Source organism: Sebastes umbrosus, chromosome 5, assembly GCF_015220745.1.
Source record: "Sebastes umbrosus isolate fSebUmb1 chromosome 5, fSebUmb1.pri, whole genome shotgun sequence".
NCBI lineage: Eukaryota > Metazoa > Chordata > Actinopteri > Perciformes > Sebastidae > Sebastes > Sebastes umbrosus.
In genome coordinates, this window is record NC_051273.1 from 25,363,412 (window position 1) to 25,389,092 (window position 25,681).

The 25,681-nt window shown below is 42.1% G+C and overlaps 1 protein-coding gene across 2 annotated transcripts in view; it reads left to right on the forward strand.

Moving 5' to 3' along the window:
* scfd2 (sec1 family domain containing 2) overlaps window positions 1-25,681 on the forward strand; it is a 130,539-nt gene that overhangs the window by 44,909 nt on the left and 59,949 nt on the right. For both annotated transcript variants that reach the window (XM_037771249.1, XM_037771248.1), the window contains one exon: window positions 20,287-20,581. In XM_037771249.1, the coding sequence (XP_037627177.1) occupies window positions 20,287-20,581 (295 nt within the window). The remainder of the gene's footprint in view (window positions 1-20,286; window positions 20,582-25,681) is intronic.

Consider the following 25,681-nt stretch of genomic DNA (forward strand, 5'->3'; position numbering starts at 1 on the left):
GGTTAAACTGCAGAATCCCACTTTTATTTCTGCTAAGTTAGCGTTACAGCAGTCGGCTGACTCGGCTCATACTTTAATAATGTGTCGTTTCCATTTCTTTTGAATGGACAAAACTTTTGCTAAAGGCATTTTTGGTCAAATATGTCATAATATATTACAAAATAAAATCATTTTGTACATGGCTGATTATAATGAACACAAATTCCTTAAGCCACACTGTGTTACCAGTTAGGTACACCCAATAAATCTTAACATTTATGAAGCGTATTCAGTTTGTGTTGAGGCTGAGAGGTGCTGACGCAGCTCTGTGGTCAGTTTGGAGGCGGCAGTGCGTGGTGATGTCACACTGAATTAAATTATAGAGAAAGTTGTAATATTTGTCCACTAATATTAATGTTAGTGGAGGTGGCCAAACTATTACAAACACCTAGTTTAGAATAGAACGTTTGCTCATCATGCTTTTATAAAAGTCAATAAATCCTAAATAAATTGACAGACAAACCAATTAACATGTCATTAAACTACTTTATGATTTATTTCACAAATGTTGCCTTGTTTTTAACACATTTTATGTCTATTTTTTACATACATCTTCAGACAAATCCTACTCATTGTGCCTTTATGTATACAGTACCACACTATAGAAATACTCCATAACAAGTGAGAGTCCTGCCTTCAAAATTTTACTCAAGCAAAAGTAAGTACTATCTGAAAAAATGTACTTAAAGTTTAAAAAGTAAAAGTACTCAATTTAGAGAAATGGCCCCTGTGTCTGTTATACTTTTATATACTGTATTATATTATTATTATTCATTCATTGGTATTTAAGCAGGATTTAACTCTTCTTGTTGTTTGAGATGAAGCTCGTTTTTGACTTTGCAACTAATGATATTTCATATGGGTTAATCTGATCTTTTTTTTTTGATCAATCCATCAATTATTTGTTTTGTAAAATGTAAGAAAATAGTGAGAAATGCCCATTATAATACCTTAGCTCAAAGTGGCATCATCAAATGTCTTGTTTCATCCAACCAACAGTCCAAATACCCAATATTATTCACTTTACTATAATTTAAGAGAACGAAATGCAGCACATTATCACTTTTGAGAAACTGACACCATGAAATGTTTGCTGTTTTTGCATGAAAAATGGTCGCGGACTAATTTTCTGATAATTGAACTTGAATTCAACTAAAGCTCAAATTGTATATACTGTTGGGCAGTTACTTTTTTTTTTAAAAAGCATCATATTTTAAAAGTTCTTTAAGAATAAAGTGTCCAGAAATGGAAATACTTAAGATAAGATAAGATAATTGTTTATTAGTCCCACAGTGGGGACATTTGCAATGTAACAGCAGCAAAGGGGACAGAGAAATAACAAGAGGCTTCAGGGAAAAAAAAGAAAAAGTACAAGTACGTCAAAATTTGACTGAAAAACAGTACTTGAGTAGATGTACTTAGTTATTTTCCCCTACTCCTGTCAGTATGACACTTCTACAGACTATACAGTAGTTGTGGGAAAATGAAATGGTCACGGAGAAGCTAAGAACTAAATGGGTAATATTAGCTAAGTGTTGTACTTTGGGTACTTGAGCACTTAGAGCATCGAGCACACAGTGACTTAGTGATTCTCACGGTCTCAGTGGTGTTTGGAGAAGTGAGCGTGATGTGTTTAGTGGTTGTTTAGCAGCTCGTCTCTGCGCTGCGTCACAGCAAAGACACACAGACAGACATTAGTGATGTGTTTACCATCTGTTCAGGAAGGACAGACATGATGGGAGAGGATGAGGAAGAGAGACGTTTTCATGGTGTACGAAGGCTAGGGTGGCGGGGGGGGAGGGGGGGGGGGCGTCTGAGGATTTACTACCAGACGTCAACCGTTACTTATCAGAGGGGCCGGTCAAACATCGCTGTACCCTCTGTGTCAAACTGTCATCCTCAGCTCAGAAGACAGGCCGGCGATGTCAGTGATGCTGTCTTCTTTATTATACAACAGCCACCTGGGACGAGGACCCCCAGAGGTGACAGGGAGATAATCTCATTGGAAACAGCTGCCAACATTTAGAAACACCCCGCTGACTGAAAATATAGACCGTTTCAACGAAAATGTATTGCAGCCAACAGCTTGGGTCCATGTTTACTTCCTGTCAGCTGATGTCATTCATACACACTGCAACAGGAAATAAACTGGGATCTTTACAACTGTGAAATAGTCCATAACACCCAGAAACAACTTTACTTTCAGGGCTCAACAGTAACGGTTGCCAGGTTGCCATTGGAAACTAATTGAGAAATTGGCAATCAATTCTTGGCCTTTAGTTGTCATCAGTGGCCACCACTTTTTAACACATGAAAAACAGTGACATCAAACAGCAAGACGCGCATAAATACATTTTTAATATTTGTTGCATTAGTGACATTTAACCCTTTTAAAAATGGACCTTCCACAGGCAGTTGCAGCAGATCGTTGTTTGCATGATCCTGTTTAAATCTATCTAGAATAAAAAACATAATAGCTGAGCATTCATTCTTTTTGCAGCAGAAAGCTTAGGCTTCTGTCTTTTATGTCATCATGTTGTACGCTTGTGATGATGTCGTTACCTTACGTGCATAACGTAACAAAACTGTCAAAACTTTGCACTTGATCTGCTCATACAAATGAGCATATATTTAAAAAACAAAAAAATGTGGGAATATTGTGTTCATGTTTCTACATTTAGAATTTTTGGGATCAAAATGATGAACAAGCAACTAGTGACTTGCTGGATTCATTTTTGAGGGATCTGTGAAGAACATGACTACAGCTGCACTACGACTGGTATTTAGTATAGCAGGAATTGAGGATGGACACGTTAAGACAAGGCAGCAGCAGTAGACCAGCAACTCCTGTGTTCTGCAAGGTAAAATCACAGGTTTTTTCATTGGAGTCTGGTGGCGTTGGCGAGAGGGCTGTCTGACAGCGAGGTAAAGCAGTGAACATATTCTAAATATAGCGTACACTTAAACTGATATAGATTTTTTTAGGTGTCTAAAATGTGTTTAGCTGCTGCCCCCGTCCACAGCAGAACATTGATTTGCTCCCGTGTTGGTACTCCTGTCTGTCTTTCTTCAAACTCCATCTACTGTAGGTAATACACTGACTATGGAGAAGAACCTCATACAACCACACTGAGGAACACCTGAACTATCCCTTTAAGATTTGAATTAGATAAAACACACACTACAAAGATCTTTGTTTGGTTACTGTAATTAGTCTTATATTGTTTTATGTCACATTTTCATTATTAAGCTGATATATATCTTCATAGTAACTTAGGTACTCAAAATATAAGGTGACTTAAAAAAACATATATTCAGTTTCGGCAACTAAAAGCTGATGGCTGTTTGCCAGCGCGTCAACCACATTTAAGAGTTAGTGTTGAGCCCTGACATCCTCACAGTTATCCATGCAAACAGAAAGTGTGAGAAACGTCCTCAAGCTGTCGCCTTCGGTTGTCGAGGAGGACGTTTATAATGTGTGAGGGGAACACAGTTTGTGACCCAAGAATTCTGGGAAGTGGAGGTGGTCCATTATGGACCCAGTGGAGATAAGGTACGGACTGGAGCGTGATGGAGTAGGGTAGAGAGATGGAGTTTACTCCAGCCTGAGTTTGGTGCAGCGATCCATCCATGCCCTCCACTCCCTCTCTCTCTCTCCCCCCCCCGTCATACAAGACTGTCTCTCTAAACCTCAGCGGAGCCGTTATTTGATTTGATTTGTGTTATCACACCTGCGAGTTCTTAGCGGGTTTGATTTTGTCAGAGATATAACTTATGACTTCTCAAAGTTATGAGGGAATTTCTTTTTATCACGTCAGAGGAGGTTAAGAGTCCGTGTGATTTTGGCTGGAGCGGAGAGGAATGAGGAAGATGCACGGGGGAACGGGTTAAGAAATCTGGGAAAGAGGGAGACAATAATAATAGAAAAGAGGTGTTAGGGTGTATTAACGTTTGCCTCGTCGCCCCGCCTGCTGGTGTTTTTAGCTGAGCTGTGGGCTTAAAGCTCTGGGAATGTTTGTGCAGTAAAAACTCTCGCTGTTGTTGTTTGTATTGTTCTATTTCAGTAGCGTGTAGAACCAGCGTCAGCACGCCAGCACTGTTTTGTTTTCACACATGCACATAGAAAGAGAAATCAGCCGTTCACTCGTCACTCTGTCTCCATCCTGACCCCCGACTCCTCCTAACTGTCATCCTGTCCCCCGTCCATGTTTCCATCTATCAGTCTTTGCCCCTTTCATGAAATGTGGGTCAATGCTCAAATGAATTGCCGTAAAGAGTAGCCGGTAAACCCCGCTGATATTCAGAGTGTTGTAGCAGATGGAATCTGTGCAGGCCGATGGGTGTTAGTTTGCAGACATGTAGTCTGCTGAAGGATCACTGTATGCCTGTGCTCTCTCTTTCACTCCAGCCTGCGTGTTGTGTCCAGCCCTCGCCATCACACTTCAGTAAACACAAGCGTAACACATATACCTTCTGTTGCCTGCATGTCTGTGTATGTGTGTGTGTGTGTGTGTGCTGCAGTCAGACTGGGTTCTCAGTGTTTTGGTGGCGTGCTCTCATACAACCCGTGTTAGCGTCGTCACGTTATATATATATATGTGACAGAGGAGTGCTGTGTGTGCAGAACGCCTCCCTGGCTCAGGTCTTAGATTACTCACAGAAAGAGCGTTCTCTTCACGGCCCGCTGCTCTGATACGCTGAAGGACGAGTCACTGTGGTAGAAATAATGTTTAAAGATTCTTTATACGATATCCAGAGCATCAATATATCATCAAACAACTATTGTCTTTTTAAAGATATAGAGGACTAATGTCTACCTGAGCAGAGAATGAAGTCTCTCTCCCTCTGTTTGTGTGTTGTAATCAGAGCTTCTCGCTGTGTTTTGTTGACATCGCCAGGTTGGCCGTGCATGCTTTTAGTGCATGTGAGCGTGCCCCACTGGCTCGCTCACGGCTGCCGCTTTGCACTGCTCTCACACGGCGGTTACAGCTGATAACGCCATTCCGACCAACGCCGTTGTTTTGGAAGCGTAGCATCCACCCTCCGGTTCCTCCTCAGGTTAATACTGTCAGCATTGTTGCCGTTGTTTTCACTGTTGTTAGCACCGTTAGCTACGAGACGCCAGCTCTGCCGTGGCCACGTTAAGAGCCATGTGGAGGCAATAAAAATGCTCCCAATCTCATATTTAGCACCTTTAATCTCACATCTTTATGAGGAAAGCTTTTGAAAAGATTCAGCTGTCATCTGTGATAAAAATAAAACTTTTTAAATGATGGAAAACATTTTGAACTCGTCTAAACTCAAATTTTTTTTGTGATAAAATTTTGTTAAATTTTCATACTCAGGCAGTATACATTACCGTGTCAAAGAGTTACAGTTGTAAATGTAGTTCCATTATACATTCAATTTAATTTACATTTCATTTCATCATACGTTCCATGGTCAGCTTGATGTACATGACTGTTCCCCCCCCCCATAGATCTCTATAAACAAAGAAAAGAAAAAATAATTCAGAATTGGATCTTTGAGTCTTTATAGGATGTTATCATATTAGGTACGATTGATTTATACCGTGCCGAGTATGATCCCCCCCCCAACTTCCCCGCCACTCAGCTTTCACATTATGGTGCGTGTCCACAGCCTCCGTCATTTCCACGCTTCCCATTCATTGTCTATGTCAGCATCCATGCAATGCATTCTGGTAGAGTTGCGTTTTGAGAGACGGGGCGTCATGTTGGACGTTGAGGTCTAGGCTACTTTATGCAAATCAGGGGCTTCCTGTGCGACTCGCCGCCTCTGGAAACTCCTGAGAAACTTTTCAACTAACTACTGTCGATACCAAATAAAGACAGATTCAGCAGCTGCATGGTTCATTTCTTGCATATAATTTTTCAGAAACACATTTTGTGAACTATTTTCATGAAATAAGAGAAGAAAGTTTCCAAACGAGTCGCCATGTTGGTTCCGATTTGAAAGCTGGGAGCAGCAGCCCACGAGGGAAAGCGTTCGTCCAATCAGGTGCCTTGTGTCTAGTGGCAGCCCATCAAGCGTCCAATTCTGGGAAGCGAAACGATCCCTCGCGATATAAAACACCCCTGTGGACACGAACCATTAGTAATGTTGTTCCGCACCCGAGTACACTTGCGTCATCATCTACGTGACATTTGTTTAAGTTGTCGGTACAGTGTAGAAAAGTACTTCAGTTCAGAGGATGAGACCGGCGGCGTTGTAAAAAGCCTGCCCATTCAAAACTACTCGCTGACTGCTACTGGCATTAACTAGTAGTCCACTTCCATGTTTAGGTACAGTTTGTTCTCACACCTGATGTGAGATACGAGACCACTTTTTCAAGTATAGTACAGAGTGTTCACAGTAATCAAACAAACTGGACTTTGGGGTCAAGCATGCTCTGATCCGTGCCCGGGTCCCTGATGTTAAAGCCTCCTTAGAGTTTTCTAGAGACTTTCATTGTTATGTCTATGATTGTAGATTGTGACATAAAAACCTTCAGTTTTTCATTCTGTCTACACTTTTATTTTGAAAGTTTTCCTCCCTCCCGTTGCCACATCTATCCCTCGCTGTGGCTTCTATTTCCTAACTCTGTTTTACTGTTTCTTTATTGTGTGAAAAGGGGTTTCCAGTAAAAAACGGATTGGGAGAATAAGCCTGTAATCGTTTATTACGCGGTCTTTACCCAATGATGCCTTTATTTCATTGTGTGTGTGTGTGTATTTATTTATAAGTGTGTGTATGTGAGCGCTACACGTCCACATTTAATCCTTTCTGTATCTATTGTCACTTAGACCTCTCTTGTTAGTTGACTCAGACGGTAGATAATCGTGTTGATCATAATAAGAGAGAATTGGTGTGAGTCACATCGTAAGTATGGTCATCGGGGAACGTCATGTGCAGTAGCACCGCCGTCACCGCACTGATAACATCTCTCAGCGGAGGTCTCACTCTGTTTCCTTCCCATCATCCCTAACTTTATTCCCATCTTCCCTCCCTCCCTATTTTTCTCTTTTCTTAGTGTTTGTCTTTCAGCATTTGTTTATCAAATGTTGTTATTTTGAGCGTAACTCATCTCTCCATCTAACCAGGTGTGTGTACAGATGTGCAGGGAAATGGAGGGAGATTTCCATTTCCTGTGTCTGTAATGAGAAGTTTTTAAAATGTTTAGTGAAGAGCAGCCGTGTGTGGGCGTGTTTGTCCGTGTCTACGATGGAGATATACGCACAGGTTGGCGGGACAGTCCACATTATGATGCAGACCGTATTTACACACAAAAAACAACACGTATACACATCTGTACTCACAGTCCTGAGGCATTCAGCCATAAACGCAGTTACCTCGGTGACCTCTGTGTTAATGTGGGGTTCAGAGAAGAAGCCCTGCCTCTCGCCACATGTGGCACGCTCACCGACACACATACATACATACATACATACATACATACATACATACATACATACATAAACCTCCTCCTCTTAGAGCATACCAGCTGTGCCTCAGAGTAATGACTCACTTCATATACACTAGCCGGTGACACAGCTCTCCATGTTTTATTCACTACAGAAAGCTAGGCCATGACAGAGTTCTGCATCTAGTGATGACAGGTTAGAGATGACGGCATGGGTAGAGCTGAGGTCAGCAATGCAGAATCACTCAGCTAATAGTTTAAAAATATCCCAAACACCTCGACTCCAGTCCGTTTCCTGCCCGTTGAAGACTTCTCCAGGACGGAGGGATGGAGAGTTTTTGGAGGGAAAGAGACGGGTGGTTCAAAATCCATGCAGGCTGAGATGTAGCGTCCCTGGACTCGGCGTGGTTCAACAGTGCCCCCTAATGTTAAAAAGCCTCTACATCAAACCCTGGAACTGAATTAAAGCATCTCTCATGTGCAGAAACTTTATCTCCCTCTTATGCAAACATTTAAACTTAAAAAAATGTTCACATGAATCAAACAGAAACAAAAACAGATAAAGGATCACACTTAAATTGCCACAACGCATTCACAAATTTGCAATCAGCCCATTCCCAGCCAATCGAGCCAAACTCTTATTTTGAAATAGCCTTCTCTGTGCTGGTTAAACTTATTCAACCCCCCCTCCACCACCACCACCACCACCACCACGTCTGCGCCCTCCTCTCCATGTGTGAGGCTCAAACTGGAATCAGATGGGCTGCTTTAATCTTCCACACTACATGCTTCTGCATTAAAAAACAAAAACAAAAGTCTTGTATCATGTCACGTTTCTGATTGGCTGCAGTGAAAAATGAAACTGAGCGACTGCAAAGCGTCAAAGCGTCAGTGGTTTTTGCTTTTGAATCCTATCTGGTACATTTTCTTCTTTCACTCTGCTTCGTCTAGAAACCGTCTGTTTACCTCAGGATGTTTTCTCCCTGCTGGAGCCTCCTGCGTCAATTAGTAGTGGATGTAATGTACTGTCCTTGGCAGTATTACGGGATGTGTGTGTGTATGTGTGTGTGTGTGTCTGCTCATGAATGCATATGATTCAGCTTCTCTCAGTGTGAGAAAAGTGCGGGAGGTTTAACATGGCCCTGGGGTTTGTGGCTGCAGAGCAACTCTCATCTGGTAAATTACGCCATAATCTGTTGCAGCCTATGTGGCAAAAATAAAGCCTCATTAATTCCCTTATGTTTCTAAACACTCTTTTTCACATTAAAAGCTTGATTTCTATCTCGCTCTCTTTTCTGAGCACCAAAGGAGCTGCAGGTTTCAGTCGGAGTGTGATAAGCAGGCAGGGCGTCGTGTGCCGGGCAGACAGAGTCCAGCCGCAGTGACCAGCATGTGGCTGACTGGCGGTGACAGGGCGGCGTGCGGGGACTGTGTGTTTGTGTCTGTGATTGGGTCCCACGTCTCTTCTAAATTACAGCCCTGAAGCTCCGAGCCAAGCCAACCTTTGACACACAGAGCAGAGGAGGAAAAAACACAGATAAAAGACAGAGATGCAGGCATACTCGCCAGACTTGGGACCTAAAAAATAGGATATTGAAACCAGAAAAACTTGAGTTTCAGAGACTTTATTTCCTGCATTCTGGTGACTTTTAAAGAATGAAAATTGCAAAATATTTATAATTATAAAGTACACTGCAACTGCAGTTTTGTGTTAAATACTTTTAATAATTCTACTTTTAATTCTCAGGAACAAATACAGAGTGATTGTCCCCTTTGGTGTGAACTTGTGTGAATCTCTGGCATCATCAGTTTTCCACCCGATTCGACTGTTATGAGGCCAATAAATAGGTGTTATCAGTCGCTATATGAATGAAACATCACAACACAAACAAAAAGGCTTCTTTAGGTTTAGGCAGTAAAACTACAACTTCTTTAGGTTTAGGCAATAAAAATACAACCTCTTTAGGTTTAGGCAATAAAACTACAACTTCTTTAGGTTTAGGCAAAAAAAACAGTTATATTTAGGGAAAAACATTGTGTTTTGGGTTAATATAAGTACAAACACAACTACACATCGTTGGTTTCACACGTTGGGATATGAACTCCAGTCTCCGAACTCCTGTCTCCTTGGTGATCACCGGGTGTTTTGTGTCCCATCCATCTTCACCGACCTCCACCCCTTATGGAGTTTCACACTGTCAATACTGCAGCGCCTGACTTCCTCTACTGCTCTCGTCATAATTACTACGGTCCCTGTCGTGTTCTTTTGCACCTTCTTTCAGGGATCTACCATGTGAATAGATGATACAACCTACCAGTGGGTGTAGTAGGCCCCTCTTGACCCACATCTATGGGGCTTATAGCAACCGATAACGCCTATTTAACAGCCTGACAACAGTCTAATTGGCTCAGTTTTCATTTATTCACTCATTCATTCATTTTTTGCCCTTGCTTGAGTAGGCCTATTTCTTTCTCCTACTCTCACTCACTGAAAGTCCTGTCAGACACAACGCGACAACGCCACCACTGCGATCTGAAACCCGTTATTTACAGCGCCAGAAACAGGTTGACTCGAAGAGATAGAAATGGTGTGAATATTTGTCATGAATCGGGAGAAATGTGGGAGAATTGTGACCCCGGGAGGAAACCGGGAGAGGGCGATGAAAAACGTGAGTCTCCTGGTAAAATCGGGAGGGTTGATAAGTATGGATGCATGTGGAGTCTGTGGCTTAAAGAGGATAAAAGGTGAAGGGGAGAAGGACTGGTGTAAAAGCTATTGAGAGCTGTATTGACAGAGAGGCAGCTGCCCGTCCATCCCTCCTCCAGCGAGCTGACCTTCAGCTGTGCGTCTCCGTGTGCAGGACTCCATTGATTTCCCTCCCAAACAGTCCAGAAACTAAACAGAGCCAGCTCGCACTCTGTGTGGTAATTCAGGCCTCATTTAAAAGGAAGGATTTATGTGTCGGCGTTCCCACAAACATAACAGGCATCGGGCTGATGGAGCCAGACCAGGGGTCACCTTACCTCTAAGAGCTTTTCCATCCATCCATCATTCCATCTCTCACTTTACAACAGTCTGTCCAATCAATCAATCAGTCAATCAAATGATCTTATCTTTCCTTTTTTACTTTGGTTTTCTTCTAACTCAGCTGTATTTATGTGCATGTTTTCTCAGAGCTGAGACATGTTAACCTACCGATGGACACGCCACAGAGTAGTGGTCAGTCTGCAGACTACATTCTTTAATTTACTGAGTATGAATGGATTTGTTGTAAAGAAAATCCTGGACTGTTTTCCTTTTCATTCAAGCAGTGTTTTGCTTCGTCATCAGAACATCTGGATGTTGATCTTCATGGAGAAGAGAGTGGTGAGGGATATTAAAGAAACCCTTAGGATTTCAAGTATGGTTTAATATTACACAAACACTCCTGGTGCAGCAACTTTCAGTCAAAAATAATACAATAAAAGTGCATCAGGACAGAGTGAAGTTAGTTACTTTGCAGAGGAGTTGGAGGTGTGCAGCCTGTCACCTGCGGCCATAGACCGTATACAAGAAGTGGGCGTAGTCACCGTGATGTCACCCATTGGTTTGTGGACTGCTGTTTTGTTGCCTCGAGTTCGGCATTTTGGTTTTTGGCCGTCACCATCTTGGTTTTTTGGAACCATAAGTGGCACGAGAGGGTGGAGCTAAGTACAACTGAACGCTGAATAAGACATTTTTAGGCGACCAAAAATGTTATAATTAACTTTGGAAACACACTGTGAAAGGGTTAAAGTTATAAGACAAAAACATGGACAACTCCCAGACCAAACAATGCCGTGGTAGCGACCTGTCAATCACAAGGTAGCCCCGCCCTAAAGCATCCCCTGATTTATGGTCTATTTGACTCTAAATGGGACAATAATTCACTAAATGAACATCATGCTGTATTGAAGAAGACTTGAAACTAGCGATTGAGACCATAAACTCATGTTTCCAATGTTTACTGAGGTAATAAATCAAGAGAGAAGTAGGCTCATTTTCTCATAGACTTCTATACAATCTGACTTCTTTTAGCAACCAGAGGAGTCGCCCCCTGCTGGCTGTTAGAAAGAATGCAGGTTTAAGGCACTTCAGCATTGACTTCACTTCTCAGAGCCAGAGGTTGCCGACTGCCTGCAGCTCTTCATCTAACAACTCACTAACGGCGGCTGTTCCCTCTTATCCGGTTACTCTTTGCAACATTTAAAACTGATTCACTGCCAAGAAATGCAGAAAATAACTGTTTCCGATGAACGACCTCTTCAGTCAGTGCTAACCACAGTGACAAACACATTGTGATTTCTGTGATTGCTTCACAATAAAAGCCTTTCTGTGTTTCTCCTATTGATGTGAAGCAGCAGGAGAGCCTCAACAGTGAAGCTAATCACTGGATTACATGCATGCATTGTTTCCTGTGAATCCCTCATGCGTATGTAGGCAATTTCAATCCAGCACTCCGCCACTAACTATAGAAAACTATGTATAATATGGTAATTACAGAATTGCAGAAAAAACAACAACCATGAATAGTATTAAAAAATATAGGGTTTGATTTCATGGAAATCTAAAGGTCTATAACTTTAAAGCTGAGAACAGGATATAAACATGTGGTAGATGTTGTAGTTTCAAATCTCTCATCTTGTATTTGAGTCACAATCATATTAAAAATTATGTGACAATATTAACAAATCATAATGTGATTCTGTTGTTTGACAACAGAAAATATGAGAGAATTCATTAATTAGGGATCTTCGTTTCTTTTGAATCCAGGGCTTTATTTTATTTATTTATTTATTTATTTATTTATTTATTTATTTATTTATTTATTTATTTATGTCTCTGTTCTGTCTCAGCTCGTTTTTTTTCTCTTTTGTTTCTTTAGTTGTTTGTCTGCTTACATTCATGTGTCCTTGTCTACTTCTGAGTGCTTTTCTGTTTGTTAGTTTGTTTAGATGTCGTCAAGGAGACCGACTTATTCGCTCCTTCTTTCTTCTCTTTCCTTTCTTTTTTTTTTTTTATAATATTGTTATACTTATTACGACTATCATTAGGTATTGTATTATCATTGGGGCCGTCAAAGTTAACGCGATAATTTGCAAATTTGTTTTCAGGCCACTATTTTTCTTTAACGCATTAACACAAATTGTGATTTTTAGGTTGTAGCAGCTCAGTGTTAAAGCTAGAGTGAAGACGCTGGTATCATATGAAACTATAAAACCTAAAGGATCCATTGAGACCAATCATGTCTTACTAGCTTTTGGGGAAGAGGGCTAAATAACGCTCCAAAAATGATGTTATATGTTGGCGAGGAAAAACTGTCAAGGCCGTTTTCAAAGGGGTCCCTTGACCTCTGACCTCAAGATATGTGAATGAAAATGGGTTCTATGGGTACCCACGAGTCTCCCCTTTACAGACATGCCCACTTTATGATAATCACATGCAGTTTGGGGGCAAGTCATAGTCAAGTCAGCGCACTGACACACTGACAGCTGTTGTTGTCTGTTGGGCTGCAGTTTGCCATGTTATGATTTGAGCATATTTTTATGACATTTTTCAGACTTTTTTTCGGAGATTTTACAGACATTTTTTTTTTCACTTTTTTCGGACAGTTGTCGGATATTCGTTGTAGTTTTTTCTGACATATTTCTGACATTTTATTTTTACTTTTTTTCAGACATGCTATATCTTTATGCTAAATGCAGTACCTGTGAGGGTTTCTGGACAATATCTGTCATTGTTTTGTGTTGTTAATTGATTTCCAATAATAAATATATACATACATTTGCATAAAGCAGCATATTTATCCACTCCCATGTTGATAAGAGTATTAAATACTTGACAAACTCCCTTTAAGTTACATTTTGAACAGATACAAAATGTGTAATTAATCAGAGATTAAGTATTTTAATGGATTGACAGCCATAATTAGCATTTTTCTTTTCCCTCATTGTCTACTAATTTAAAAAAATAATTAAAAAAAAGTTAATTTAGTCCTCCAAAGAGGGTGGGTGGTGGTGGGCCAAAGGAAAAATATAAAAATGAGTGATCTTTCGCTCTTCAGTATCTGTATGATCCTGACTGTTGCCTTCCTCTGTCTCCGTGTTTAGAGTCACATTTCCGATCTGCTTGTTAAAGACCTGATCCGTCGTCCACACCTTTCACACAGGACAGAGTGATGGTTGTAAAAATAGGTCCAGAGATAAACCTTACTTTTTCCATCCCCGCTCAACTTAAGGCAAATTTCCGTCTTTTAATAAACAGAATTTTTTCCGGTGAATCCGTTGTCGGATCCATCATTGTCATCACCGCAGGTTACAGTGAGCATATGTCCCCGCTGAGACACTCGATGTTTGAGAGACTGAGAGCGCTGCCAGGCTCAGATAAGACATTTACTAAATGTCTGTCAAAGCGTTTTCGGTGTTGTTTACATGTTCACGATCCTGCCAGCCTCTCTGAGGATGAAGACAAGACTTGTTTGTTTTCCAGCTTTTCTACAAACTACAAATCAATAGTGAGCTTGCTGTACATAATTTAGAGTCAAAGTTAACTAGCTGTCTTCCATCGTCAAGATTTATGTATTTTTGTTTTAGAAGTTTGCTTGTATCCCTTCCAGCTTCGCGTGTTGTTATTCGTGAATGCAAATTGGATGTGATTACATATTTTCAAATGAAGCACATGTGTTGCTTTCCAAAGGAATGCAAATGAGGTTTTTTTTTTCTAGTTGCTATGGTAATGATGAACCGTCTGACATCCATGTAAGGTGACTCCTGTCCAGGGCGTCTTTGCTTGACTAGATCAACTGACCTATAGCCAACTTTGTTCATGCTCCCACAAGGACCTCCACCTCCAATACCCTCCCCTCCCCCATCTGCCCTCAGGCCCCCAAAAAAAGGTTCATTGTGCAGGCAGCGAGCGAGGCAAGTGAAGCCTGGTTCTGGTTAAGCGCGCTGTGCTGCATCTGAAACACTCACCTTCCTCCAGGGGCTGCATCTGGAGCTGGTTTCCTGTTCGGGCCGGGGCGGAGTTTGGCCCCGGCTCTGCTATTGGGCGAGATTGAGCCTTTACGGACCCCGGGATGGTCGGGATTGCCAAACAGTAATCTGTCAATCACTGGCGGAGCGATTCAAACCAGAGGGGGGAGCTTATGATTGGTGCAAAGGCGCGAGCAAGAAGCCAGTTGATGTTTCAGTCTTACACCAATAATCCAGCAGCACATTTAGCATCAGAACGAGTCTTTTCAGGGAACAAAGAAGTGCTATGTTCGGTATTTTTATCCAAAGTCAGTTTTTCTTTGGGAGACATTTCGTCACGATAAGAAACTCTTAAAGTAATGTCTTTATTTGAGTAATTGCACGCCTTAAAATGAGCGTTGTTTTGACAGAGCGATGCCATTGTTATTCTATAATTGTGTGTAATAGTGGCATTAGAGCCTGGCGGCAGGGCCAGTGCATTCAGTAATGGTGTGTAATAATAACGATAGCTTCCTGTTATTACTGCAGTAATTCTGTGAGCACCGCCCCCGAAATGTGCAGCGTGGACCTTAAACGCCACATGACTTTAGCTGCATTCCTTTACAGTCTGTCATTGAGAGTGTTTTTATAACGTTTCCTGGGGAAAACGTTAGGCGGGTTTCTGAAAGTTGGATTAATGCTGCAGTGGAAAGATATCCTTAAAGATAAAACTGGTATTAACATATATTTGAATTGGCTCTTTTTTAATTTATTATTAATGCATTAATCTGTAAATCTGCAGAAAAGTATTTAAAGTCTGACCACTAAATGCTTATTCTTCAAAGTTTCAACAGTCAAGTGAATCTAATGAAATAAAACACATATAATCTGTGTGGAAAGCTCCGATTGTGTCGTGGAAACCGTGCAGTATTCTGCTCCGTTCTGTTCACAGAGGTGTACAGTTCGCTACCTTTCCAGTGAGCCTGTGTGCCAGCGCCGTGAGTCGGGCATTGTTGAGCTTTTTAGCTCCGGTGCTGGAAAGAGCTTTAGTCAGTCTTCCCACTCGGCTTCACTCAGTTCAGTCTCAGTTCTTTACCAAAGGCCTCCATTTCCTGCTCTGGCGCCATGGCATGCAGCTGACAGCAGCTTTCATGGATCTCCTGAAGGGACCCAGTTACACTGCATGCTTCTTCTCACACATGAAAACACATACTGCGGAGTACACAGTCTGCACACACAGTTAAGGAAGGTATACCAGGCTGCAAAGATATAGAAAGAGATTAGTGGTGGCAGGAGTTGTACTTGAGTTGCAAGTTCATTCACATTTGTTCCGTGGAATAAAGTCCAATATTTACTTTTAGGTCCTATTTCAAATTGAATTCTCCAAATTTAGATTCAGTCCTAATTTATGTGCTTTTCATGAGACACGGTTCCTGGACATAGACTGTACATAAGAAGTGGACGTAGTTGGTTTTTTGGGCCGTTGCCATCTTGGGTATCGGGCATCGGGTCCGACACTGTGCTCATGTACTCGTACTCGTACTTGTACTCCCATAACGGCACCGATACCACTTTACGGCAGCGTGACGTTAACCTCTCCTCACCATCTTTCGGGTCCTCACGCTCCACCTCCCCGACGGTGACTGTTATCAACAGTCAGTATTATTTTAGTTTAGTTTAACTTCTTCATTTTGGTCTTTTCTATGCGTTTTTTTTTGTGCGTTGTCTGAGTTTTCGTCTTACAACTTTAACCTTTTCACAGTGTGTTTTGTCTGTTTTGTGTGTAAAAATGTCTTATTCAGCGTTCGATTATACTTAGCTCCACCCTCTCGTGGCACTTCTGGTTGCAAAAAAACAAGATGGCGACGGCCAAAATGCCAAAACAGCAGTCCACAAACCAATGGTGTCGTCACGGTGACTACGTCCACTTCTTGTATACAGTCTATGCTTCTGATCCCAAAGTAAGTTGGCAGCAGGTAATTCTGATAATGAAAATGTAACTTGCTGACAGTAGACACGCTTCTTTGAGGATCACATGAATGAACATGTGCAGACAGAAGTGTCAGCGATTAATAGCTTTAAAGTTAGAGATGAAAGAGGAAGTGATTAGTCGTTTGCAAGAAACCCTTAACGGTCTTTGTCTTCCTCTCCACGCTGCCGGCGTCCATCAGCAAAACGAGCGAGGGAAAGATCCCAAACATTGTTTGGCAGGTCCAATGAGTGTAACTGGGAGAGGTATTTGATTTCACAATGTTTAAGGAGAAAAAAATGTGTGGTGAGATGGTGTTTGAGCGGTCCCGAGGGGTGAGCAGTTGGCTGGGGTCTGAGGAGGCAGGGAGGAGGCCTTGTTGGAGTGAACAGACCAGCAGGAGAGTGTGTTCTCCCAGTTCCTTGGCTGCTGAGAGGATGTGACTGATGCAGATATTGGCAGTGTCTGTTCATGCAGAAATGACTGTTAACGGTGATATTTTTTTGATGATGAGAGCTGGTCGAATCCTCTAAATGCTAAGAAAAGGTGCTTCCTTTCTTATCTCCTTTAGCATAGGATACACTGGACCATCCTATACCAAAGGAAAGAGAATTTCGAGCAGATTATTTCCTGTGAATATTGTTTTAGAGATGAGTTTTCCTGTTATTTTTAAGGAACTTTTAATACAATTCCCTGTATTGTGAATTTTTTATTTAATTTTTATATCATTAGGCTTCTTTTTTGACAAACTCAGCATTTTCTTCTCCCTTACGTTTGGCCATTGTTCTAGTAGGCCTAACTTTTCTATTTTTTAAATTTACATCTTAAATAATAATCCAAACTTTTAGTTTTTCTTCACAGAAATGAATAAAATGCTGAGATATAGTTGTTTTTTTTAAGTTGTCTTGACATAGGCCTCGAGACCCCCTGTGAAGCTTTCGCGACCCCTTGTGAAGCTTTGGCAACCGCTGGTGAAGCTTTGGCGACCCCTAGTGAAGCTTTGGCGACCCCTAGTGAAGATTTGGCGACCCCTAGTGAGGCTTTGGCGACCCCTAGTGGGCGTCGGGACCCCCAGGCTGAGAACCAGTTTCCATCGAGGTCAAGGGAAAGTGGTTAAGAAAAGACATTAGGACTTAATTTTCTTGACTATTCGACCGCAGCCCAGTATTGTGAACACTCCAACAGAGACAGTGATTTTCCCAAGAAGTCTTCTCCTCAGCCACTACTTCATGAGGGACAGTCAGTCAGCTCCGCGGCTTTGGCTCGCCGTCTCTGGGTCTTATTGAATTGCGTCTTTGGCTCAGTGGAGAGGAGTTCTTCTGGGTCAGACACAGGATCCCCCCAGTGGGCCCACCACAAGGTCCACAGCCTCTCGTTCTCAGAGCCTGTTTGTCTTAGCGAGAGGAACACAAAGCTCCTCACAGAGGAATCCCTCGTTAAAATGAAATACATCCACCGGGGGCATTTGTAGATCTATCCGACACAAACACGCTGTTCTCTGTCAACAAACCTTCCCTTTATACTCTCATCTGAAGCTTCATTTCTCTTGTGATATCTCCCTATCTTTCCTTTTCTCTTCCCCTGATTTGTTTTCCCCTCCACTCTGTGACCCTCCGTTTTCCCCCCTTCAGCCCTATTTTTCATCCAGTTTTTCGGACAGATTAGCTCCACGCCCTTGTTTTATAGGTCTACAGTATGAGCTCACTGTTGTTGTGAGAGTGGCCAGTGTTCTGAAAACGGTCCACTGATCTACAGCGTGTTGGACTGGAGCGAAACCATCGTGAGGGACTATTCAGAGCCGCTCAGACGGGCTCACAAAAAACAGGTCACTGCTCCTAAACATTGCCCCAAAATGTTGGATTTGTGTGTGTGTCCATGCAAATCCAACAAAAGAATGAGACAGAATGAAGCGTTACCTCAGCCTCTCAGAGCTGTTAAATTAGCGAATGGAACGATGAGCTCATTCACACTGGGCTCTTAATTTAAACAATTACAGTGTTTTTACAACACACAGTCTAACACTAATAAGAATGTAGATTAATGAATAGGTGATAACAAATGATGTAAACACTCTGCGTCATAATGAAGAGACACAGATGATTAATCAACAACTTTTTTACACTTCGGATGAAAGAAACAAGATAAAACGTGTTTATTAGCTGTTTCCAGTCGTTTTGTTAAGCTAAGCTAACTGGATGATTTTACCGTACAGACATGAGAGTGGTATTAATCTTCTCATCTAACTCTACGAAAGAAAGCTGAGAAGATTTCCCAAAACATTAAACTCTTCGTTTAAAACTATACTCTATACCGATTTAATATTGCGCTGCTAGACGACTGTCAGACTCATGATGAAAAAAGGATCAAAAGTGGGATACACCTCCCCAGATTTTATTCATTTACTTTTGAAGATTTCAGTCCCAAGCAACACTGACTCAAGTGACATCACTTGAGGTAATTTATCAGACTTCGCGCCAGTGTTCTCGTCAAGAGTATAGCAAGACTGAGACGAGACCACGACTTTGAGGGGTTGAGACCGAGTAGAAACCGAGACCAGACCAGACGAGTCCCACACTGCCTGACACACTTATGATAAAATGTGGAACATGCAAACCAGACGCACTCCTCAAATTGATCTGAAAGATCCACATTTCCATTTAAAAAATCCATAAAATTCCATAAAAGTGTGGGAATTTTCCTTTTGTTTTCTGTGAGCAATCACAGTAATGATGTCAACAAATAAATCAGACAGTGCACTGGCAGATTAGTGATGTCCCTACAGTTGCGGTCCTGGCTGGTCTTGAAATAAAATCCGGAGTGGTCTTTGTTTGAGACCGAGACCGAGACGGGACCGAGTAAAATTGCGGTCAATTTCGAGACGAGACCGAGACCTTCAAAAAGCGATCTCGAGACCAAGACCGATCTCGAATACTACAACACTGCTCTGCGCAGCTCCTTCTGGATCCCCTAGAGGCTTTATACTAATTTTTTTCATATATGCAGTATTACTCCACAACACCTGTAAACAGACATTGACGTGTAAAATCAGTGGAGTTCCCCTTTAATCAACATTGTTATCAGGCCCCTGGTCATTTTGCACTATGGGCAGTAAAAATCTGACTTATAAGCACCTTTACAGGTCTCGAGAATGTACTTTTATTTATTTTTTTCCCCTTATTCACCAATTCGTGCACATGTAGACAATTTGGACATACTACAAATACAAAGGCAACAACAGCTGTCACTGATTTACTAAAAGGACAATGACATAAAAAGGACATAAATAATTACAACAGGGGACAGCATGTGAAAACAAAACAAAATAAAATAAATTTAGAAGAAGAAAAGAAGGAGAATGCAAAAAAAAAAAGAAAAGTGAGGAGGAGAGAAGAAATAAAAAATAAATAGGCGGAGGGCGTGATCTGTTTGGGTTTGGATGCATTTCAGGCTTTGCAGGGTTTGGTTTAGTATTATTAAATCTTTCTGTTCGTACATTCACACACACACACACACACACACACACACACACACACAAACACACATTGATCTTTCTGTTTTAATTTGCTTCTCTATTTATTTACCTTTTTTATTAATTTCTCTATCGATCTACTCTTCTATTTAATTTTTCCTTTTATTTATTTATTTTTATTAAGTTTTAAATGTATTTATTTATTTTTGCATTTTTATATATTTAAAAAATATTTTTAAATGTATTTATTCATTATTAAATTATATGAATTTATTTTTGTTTTTATTCATTTATGCATGATATTCCTTTTAGCATTTCCCTGTTGTGTTCCAACCATTGTGAGATGTTGATTGAAGGTACAGAAGTGTCTGTTTTCTGACTAACCACCTGTTTTCCGTGTGTGTGTGTGTGTTACAGGCTCTCGGAGACTCTGACTTCCCCGCCGTGCTGAGGCAGCTGCTGCCCTTGATGAAGCCCCGCGGAGGCGAGGACAGCACGGCCTCGGGGTCGAGGTCCGGGGAGGATGAATGCGGGCCCGATGAGCTGATCCTCCTGCTGGTTTACCTGTACTCCCTGGCTGACGAGGCGCAGCCCGCGGACCGAGACGCCGAGGAGGAGGAGCTGGAGAAGCTGGAGAGGGAGCTGATAGGAGCGCTCACCCTCGTCATCACCCGAGAGACCGACCTCAGCCCCCTGCTGCAGAAACTCACCGGTGAGTGTGATTTTCATGATTGCTTCCAGGAGCGTGCTCGGGTTTGCTAAATGTGCTGATGGTGGAAGAGGAGAGAAATCGGAGGAGGAAAGTGGGAACAGTTTATTTCCTCTGTCTGCCTCCAGTGCTGTTAATGGGAGGATTTTTATCAAAGTCTTCACACCCCATCCCTCTCCTTCTATCCTCCTGCATCACACTCTCTCATGCATGCACACACACACACCTACGCACACGCTTTCTGGTTAGTTTGGCGAGCAGCTAAACAAATAGTCGAGTGTGAGAAAGTCCGAACTTTGTGCATGTGAGAGAGAAAGTGTGAGTGAGAAATCACCCTTCAGTTTAACATCTACAGCCTCTCTGCCATGACAATAGACGTGTTTCCATTCACATATTTTTATGCACATTTTGAAGTATTGCATTAGAAAATCTGTATGGAAACGGCAAAATGCATTAATAATCAATTGTGGAAAAATGTTTTTTCACTTGAGTGGGTTTTTAGGGCGGGGACGATTCACCTATCTCCTGATTCAATACTATCAGGATACTTGGGTGCCGATTTGATATGTATTGCGATTCGATTTTACGATTCATTGTGTTTTTTGTTAACTTATTTTAACACTAGAACATGGGAAAAAGATCACACACACATCTAGGAACTTTTACTTTGGAAAATATCTAAATTAATACGGTAAAATGTTTGATTTTCAGCATGTTTGTAGTCAGAGATGTCCTAAAGTAAAATATATCAGTCATTATTTATTAAATTTTTTCCAACAAGAAAACATTTCCCTCACAAATTAGTGATATTTTCTTTTTAATTTATAGGGGACATGTAATGTTTTATACTTCTGGTGAATATAATCCAATCAATCTTATTTCCATAGATGTATTTTGTATATACAGTTCCCTTTGTTAACGCCTTATTTTGAAAACAGGGCGTAGTCACACGTGTCTACTTCCTCTAACATCTCCAAGGTGGTCTCTAGCTCTCCCGTCAGCTCTGTTCTCTTTATCCATCCATGATCAGCTCCATCGGGGCTGTTTGAATGCATTTAACATAAATGTCAGTATATGGGGGCTCTACAGTTGTAGCGTCGGCCCATTTGACCACGGAGACGAGAGCGATGGCCGGCTCGACCGCAACGTTACCGCGATACGATGACGTTTCCTGTCCGTGAGCATGCAGCTTTAGCCGTGATGTCTAGCTCTGCTTTTCCTGTCAATGTGTGAAACCCAAAGTGTTTCCATCCTTTACTGGATGTGTAGTGTTCACCACGCTGGATTTAACATGTTAGGGTGCAGGTCGTATCCACGCTGACCCTCCACTGTTTTGTACTTTCTCGTTTCGGCTCGCTGAGGTTTGTTTTGGTTGACGGATACGAAACGGATATGACGTCACGTTACTCAGACTACAACAATAAAAGCGGTAACTTCCTTCGACCTCTGCATGAATCGATTTTTTTTCCACCCCTACTACAGATGTAGGAAAACTTTCAACCTCTGTAACAGGCACCAGTGTTTTTCTTTGGTTCCTCTGTTCACCACCAGAGCCGTAGCTGGCTTAGCTGAGCTGGTAACTGTGTGGTGGAGCAGATCAAGGCCTTAAGATGAATTAACCGTCTACCTCCACACCACATCCAGCTGTACCTCCCAGAGTAATAGCGTCTTTAACCTTGAGCCTGCACACACACACGGTCTCCTCCCCTGCCACATACTTCATAATTACAGCTACTTTTAGTTTTGGCTGTACCTTCTCACACACCCTGAAATAATACACTGCTGTTAGGGGTTTTCATCTCATAGCGCACGTATAGTGTATATAGGGGTTGGTAAATCTATGTAAAGCACTAATAAAGATTGTTGATCCCTCTTGCTCTTTTTCGCTCTTTCCCTCCTTCATACTGCGTCTCTCTCTCTTCCTGTTCTACTTGGCTAAGTGCAGCGTGGATTGGAGGGGCCTCTTGGCAGACTCGGGCTCAGAGAGATGTGGCTCATGTTAAAAACCTGACTCTCTGTTATAAACACTTCACTGGAAATTACCCTGTCATAGTGTGCCAGGTGTGTTTCAGACAGAATAAAATACTATGTGTGTGTGTGCGCGAACGTCTTGCCCATTCAGAGGAATCCAGCAGTGCGTTTAAATGCGTGTCTGTGTGAGAGTTTTTTATGGCAGCCGATGAAGTGCTTGGCCGGAGTAACATGAGGCGGGAGGTCGTCTCTCTCTGCATCCAGAGCAAAACACTGATTGTGACATTCTCCCCAATTAAAAGACTCAAATGGAAACCAGACGTTGAATGAAACCTGGTCGCCATGAGAACAATGTTTTTACAAATTCCTCTATTTTACTCCCCTTGGCTACGGCGCACAAGAACAATACACACACACACACACAAACACACACACAAGAGAAGCAATAGGGACAAGTATGTTTAGGACAGTGCGCAGGACAGGACCCCACTAACTACCTCCTTCTGGGAACTTAATTAAAGAGCATCTTCAGGAAATCTTCCTCAGATTACTTAACTTTTTTTTTTCTATTCCATGTTTCCTGTCAGCCCGGGTGGAACTGAGTTTTCTGTGGTGCAACATCAAGTTGAAGTTGTTTTCCCAGTTTTTCTTTTGTGAGCAGCAAGCAACGGTCTGTTACATAACCCGTGAGATGGATGTGTAGCTTTACTTATAGGGATAATTATAGGATAAAGGACTAAGGATGTTACAATAACAGAAATTTAGCAGTCGATACCAATACCAGTGAAATTCCACGATTCTCGATACCCGCGGTAAAAAAAAAACAAAACAATAAACACTTAGAGTTAGCGTTAGGAACTTAAACCTGTCATAATTCACTCTATATTATCTATTTTATATTGCTGTGAAAACATCTCCTTCGAACAACTATTTATTCAAGTTTCTCTATCCAAAAACTACATTTTACTTTCGCCTGCTAGCAAACAACAGGAAAATGCCTAAAAGCTGCTGTGTGGTGGGATGCACTACCGACACGGTAAAGAACTCAGAACTAAGTTTTTATAAGCTGCCGAACCAAAAAACTGAGCCTTTTAAGAAGACAAATGTGAGGCGTCAGCAGGAAGAATGGGAAAACTGTGGGATGGTTTGCTTGTGTAGGTCATATAGAGTTTCATAAGCAGTTAAAACTTCCTTGTGATAACTTTAAATAATGCATGTCACCATGCAGCTTCACACCAGAGGGAGGACAGTAGAGCCACCTAAACAGATAATATAAAGTGTTAACCAGAGTTTTGTCTCTATGTTGTGCGTTTGTGTACACGATGCATCTTTCTCATCACTGCATGTGAAGTGAACATCCATATCAACAACATATCTCTACGGGACCGCACAGTGTGTCTGCATTGTTGTCTTAGGGCAGGGCTTTGATTAAAGGGTTGAACAGTATTTATCCAAGAAAATGGTTCCGCTTATTGCAGCCTGGGAAATGAGCTCTTTAACCAGAGGCTCCACAGCCAACACCACATGTGGAAAGAGCCCCATTGGTTATCGGCGACGTCGCGAAGACAGAGAACAAACGGCGTGATTGGATGAGGAACCCACTGCTGTCCTGCAACCTGGAGTCCGATTGGCTGCTGCCAGACAGTCTGTGGTGCATGTGATGTGTGCAGGTTGTAAACAGCTCCAAGCTGTTACTGTTAAACTATCGTTCTGTTGTGGCAAAGACGACACTGATGCTGGTGAGAGAGAGAGAAAATGACGATGTGTTTCCTGTCAGCGTTTGGTGCAGAATCAAACCTCCTCTCTCTCTCCTTTTAATTTCTTCTTCTCTCAGCGTCGGGGTACTGTGGGATGAGACAGAGAGCAGGCAAATGTTCCTCGTTCTTCCTGCTATCTCAGGATGATGGATCGTAGTTTGTCTGTACTTGTGTCAGTGTGTGCAGCTCCAGTAGTGAGAATGCGATGTCCCCAGATGGCGATGCTTGTGATTTACTGGCAGCAGTGACAGAAAGAGGGGAAGAAGGTCACAAAATAACTTTTTTCGAGACGTGGATTTTCTCTCTCTGTGCCTCAGACACACATCGGGTTTGTTATTCATCCTGTCAGTGGGGTGTGCACGGGGCGAGGAAGAAGGGGGAGCGATGGGAGAGTCGGACCTCCCCAACGCCGCTGTTTGGGTTGGCACGGCAACACGGGCCAGTCGAGGGACATGAAAGGGATCACACATAACTCTGGCCACCAACTCTCCGTCTGCTTACTTCTCAAACTTTTCTTTTTCTTTGTTTTCTTTAAATTTCCTTTTCCATTTCTCTCTCTCTCTGTTTTTACCACCCTCCGTTTCCTCCCTCCTTCCCTCTCTCTGAGGCCCTGAAGCACCCGGCTGGTTGCAGAGGGAAGTGGAGCATAAGTTGGTCTAATGATCGCGCTTGATTAAATATATTTCCCCTGTTGCACTGTGTTTATGAAATTACCCAATTATTTTTAATTGCTGGTCTTTCTTTACTTCCTCCTCAGTTACGCTCGTACATGTATGAGGTGAAAGCCCGCGGACCCCGGGGTGAACACAGCAGCCGGTGGCGTTGTTCTCTCTCTAGTTCACTTCATCAGATAAGCTGATGACATGGAGCTCAGGCTTTAATTAACGGAGGCTCATCAGCTCCTCACTGCCGGGCCAGACAGGCTGGTTAACAGGCAGGGCCACACACAGACCAGACCCCCACCACGTCTGATCCCCAGTCAGCAGCTACACCCGCTGGCTGGGTCTCCATACTGTACCCTTGTTTCCTTCTATCCATCCTACTTCCTTCTCCTCAGGGTTGTGCTGATTTGGACCCAAAGGACAGTGTGACAGAAGGTATACAGGCATTCTGGGTAACAACTCTGAGGCAGTATAGCAACATGACAATAGAGAGGTGGACCACACAGACATCGTAGCTTCAGAGAGAGAGAGACGTCACTACCACACTTTCGGGTGTGTTGTCTTTCTAATGACGTATTTTCACAATCTGATACTTCAACTGTTTTACAACAAACTGAGACTTTCTTGACTTGCAAAATTATCTTTTAAATTGACAAACATCATATGTGTGATTCATGGAGCAATTCAAACTGGATAAAAAAATGATTTATCTC